Source organism: Salvia miltiorrhiza, chromosome 1, assembly GCF_028751815.1.
Source record: "Salvia miltiorrhiza cultivar Shanhuang (shh) chromosome 1, IMPLAD_Smil_shh, whole genome shotgun sequence".
In the NCBI taxonomy this organism is placed as follows: domain Eukaryota; kingdom Viridiplantae; phylum Streptophyta; class Magnoliopsida; order Lamiales; family Lamiaceae; genus Salvia; species Salvia miltiorrhiza.
This window is the reverse complement of record NC_080387.1, coordinates 25,825,403-25,827,973: the sequence shown is the minus strand read 5'-3', so window position 1 is coordinate 25,827,973 and position 2,571 is coordinate 25,825,403. Positions and strand designations below refer to the sequence as shown.

Below are 2,571 nucleotides of genomic sequence, written 5' to 3'. Positions count from 1 at the left end.
ACTCGAGTAAGCTGGATCGAATCACCACTGTGGATACTCTAAGAGAAATGGTTTGATCGTTTACCATAGTAAGATTATAATCACACTTTAAAATATGTAGAAGGATTGAGAAAAATTTTAATCAAACGTGACATATAATTATATACTCTAATAAGGTTTATTTTGTTTGGTGAATGCTCAATACACAAATGGTGAAAGATTGCTTGCACCATTCCAAAGTCAAATATAACATTTAAATGATTGGAGTGACAGAAATCGACCTACAATTGTTGAAGAATTCTTTTAATATGATGCATTCTTCATCTAGAAATATAATAGAATTGTTGGAAATTGGTTTTGAGATTAATATTTAATATAGTAGAATTAAATAGCACAAGATCGATCTACGTTTCGAGTAGATGATCGTAGTATATTTGTTTACTCAAAATCAATTTTCGACAAGTGAGAAATAATTAATTTTTTAATATTTGTTACTTGAAACATGGTGTGGGGGAAAAAGTGATAAGCATTAAAGATAAGCAAATGTTAGTCCCGATGCGAGTATAATCTGGTGTACGGAGGGGATACATCAGATAGCAATTTTTGCTCGTTTTCTCATAGTATTGAACAACTTGATGATAATGAGTCAACAAGTGAAGGATATGTCTACTGATTGAGAGATGCTTTATATATAAAACATCGATATATTGGATTAAAAAAATCTATTTGAAATAGCAATACAATATGGGAAACATAAGATAATTTCGTTTACATACTTGTAACTTTTGTAGGATTTGATGGTTAATTTGGGATATGTCATAACTTGATCAAATTTCGTATGCTCGTCATGTTTTAAATTTTGATATGGGAGATGCAAATTTGTATAATTTGTTTTGTCCTTACAAACACAACACTATAAAGAGATGGAAGGGAGATGTTAATTTGTTGTATATTTTGTTTGTTCCAACAAACCTAACATGTGAGAGGTGGAAGATGGATTTAAAATACAATAAAGCTATTTGGACAAATTTTGTCCAGCCAAAAAGGATAAATTGGTAAATCTCAATATCATGTATAATAAAATAAAATAATTAAATATTTATAGCATTAGTTAAATGTATCAAAATAACCTTTACCTTTATTATTGTGGAGAGAGAAATATTAATCTATCTTTTGAATAGCTTTATTGTAAAGTTGTTGCGATACTCCTCTTGGGAGACAATATGGAACTAGGTGCGGCGCTCTCTTCTCCCTCGCTAACCCTAGCCTCATGCCATCCTTAACCGCCGCCGCCGCCGTCCGTTCTTCCGGCAGATGGCTTCCACGGTCGTCGGTCCAGATAAGGGGGGACTCAATCTCCCCTCGGTTTCAGCCAATTTTGAAGCACCTCGATCTCAATCTACTTATTCATCCCTTTCTCCGTTTCAGCGTTCTCTGCTCATGGGGTCCGGATCTTCTGCCGAAGCAGTTGCAGGTCGGCCGCGCTCGCCCGCTGCTGCTAAGGCTCCGATCGGTCCTACTTCTGTAGTCGACAACTCCTCCAAGAATCCTAACGTGCAGGAAACTAGGGTTTCTTATGCGATGGCCACAGGCAAGAAGACGGATCTGGCAGCGCATAACTTCCATGATCTCAAGCCCACGAAAGAGGGTGATTAGTTCTCCCTCAAAATACCGATGGATCTTTATCTCAAGGAAGTCAAGGAATTCGAATTCGCTTTGAGGGGGCGCTTGCTGCTTCGGAAAGGTGATAAGCCTCGATCAACTATGGAACTTAAACTGGAGCTTCAGGACTTATGGAGGTTAACCTCTCATTGGCAACTCATTCCGTTGGGAAAAGGTTATTTTACGCTCCGATTTACTTCGGCAGCGGACTTTACGATAGCAAAGGCGAAAATGGTTTGGGAGCTCTCCAAGGGGCATCTCCGACTCCGTAAATGGACCCGAAATTTTGATCCTTTTAAAGAGAATTACCCTTTGGCGAATGTTTGGGTTCGCATACACTATCTACCAATTGAGTATTGGAATCCACAGGTGATCTCCGGGATTGGACGGTTTTTGGGTCATCCTTTGAAGATTGATAGAGCGACGGTGGGGCGCGAATTTGGGCAATTTGCACGCATACTAGTTGAAATGGATATGTCTCACAATCCCCCTTCTTCTCTTCTGATTGACCGCGGGGATATTTCATTTTACGTTGAATTTGTCTTCGAAAATTTACCGCTCTACTGTGATAGTTGCAAAATAACTGGTCATGCACAGGATACGTGTCGGAAAAAAAAGACGTGTAGAGATGGCCTCTAAGATCGACTCTACGACTGTTGAAGGCGTGCCTGAACTACCAGATCCGAAGACACTGCCTGGCAATGAGTGGCAGGTTGTTGAGAGGGGAAAGAAGCACGTGGCTTCAACGGATATGGCCGTCGGGGAACTCCTTTGCTCTGCTTTCGACGGAAGAGCAAGAAATACAGCAAGAGCAGCAACAACTCCAGGTGGTTTCGGCGGTTCAGGAGCTGCGGCCTCATAGTCCTGATTTGCCAGCTGTGGTGACGGCTCCGGATGACAAGGGGGATGATATTCAGCAGGCTGGGAGCG

At 40.5% G+C, this 2,571-nt stretch overlaps 1 protein-coding gene across 1 annotated transcript; it reads left to right on the top strand.

The window, feature by feature from the left end:
* Positions 1 to 1,653: 1,653 nt before the first annotated feature.
* Positions 1,654 to 2,280, top strand: LOC131005166 (uncharacterized). The gene has a single exon (XM_057931987.1). It carries the CDS (start codon positions 1,654 to 1,656, stop codon positions 2,278 to 2,280), a length of 627 nt encoding a protein of 208 aa, XP_057787970.1.
* The last annotated feature ends 291 nt before the right edge of the window (positions 2,281 to 2,571 follow it).

Coding starts and splice junctions, on each gene's coding strand:
- LOC131005166 (XM_057931987.1), top strand. CDS start 1,654: ATGGATCTTTATCTCAAGGAAGTCAAGGAATTCGAATTCGCTTTGAGG.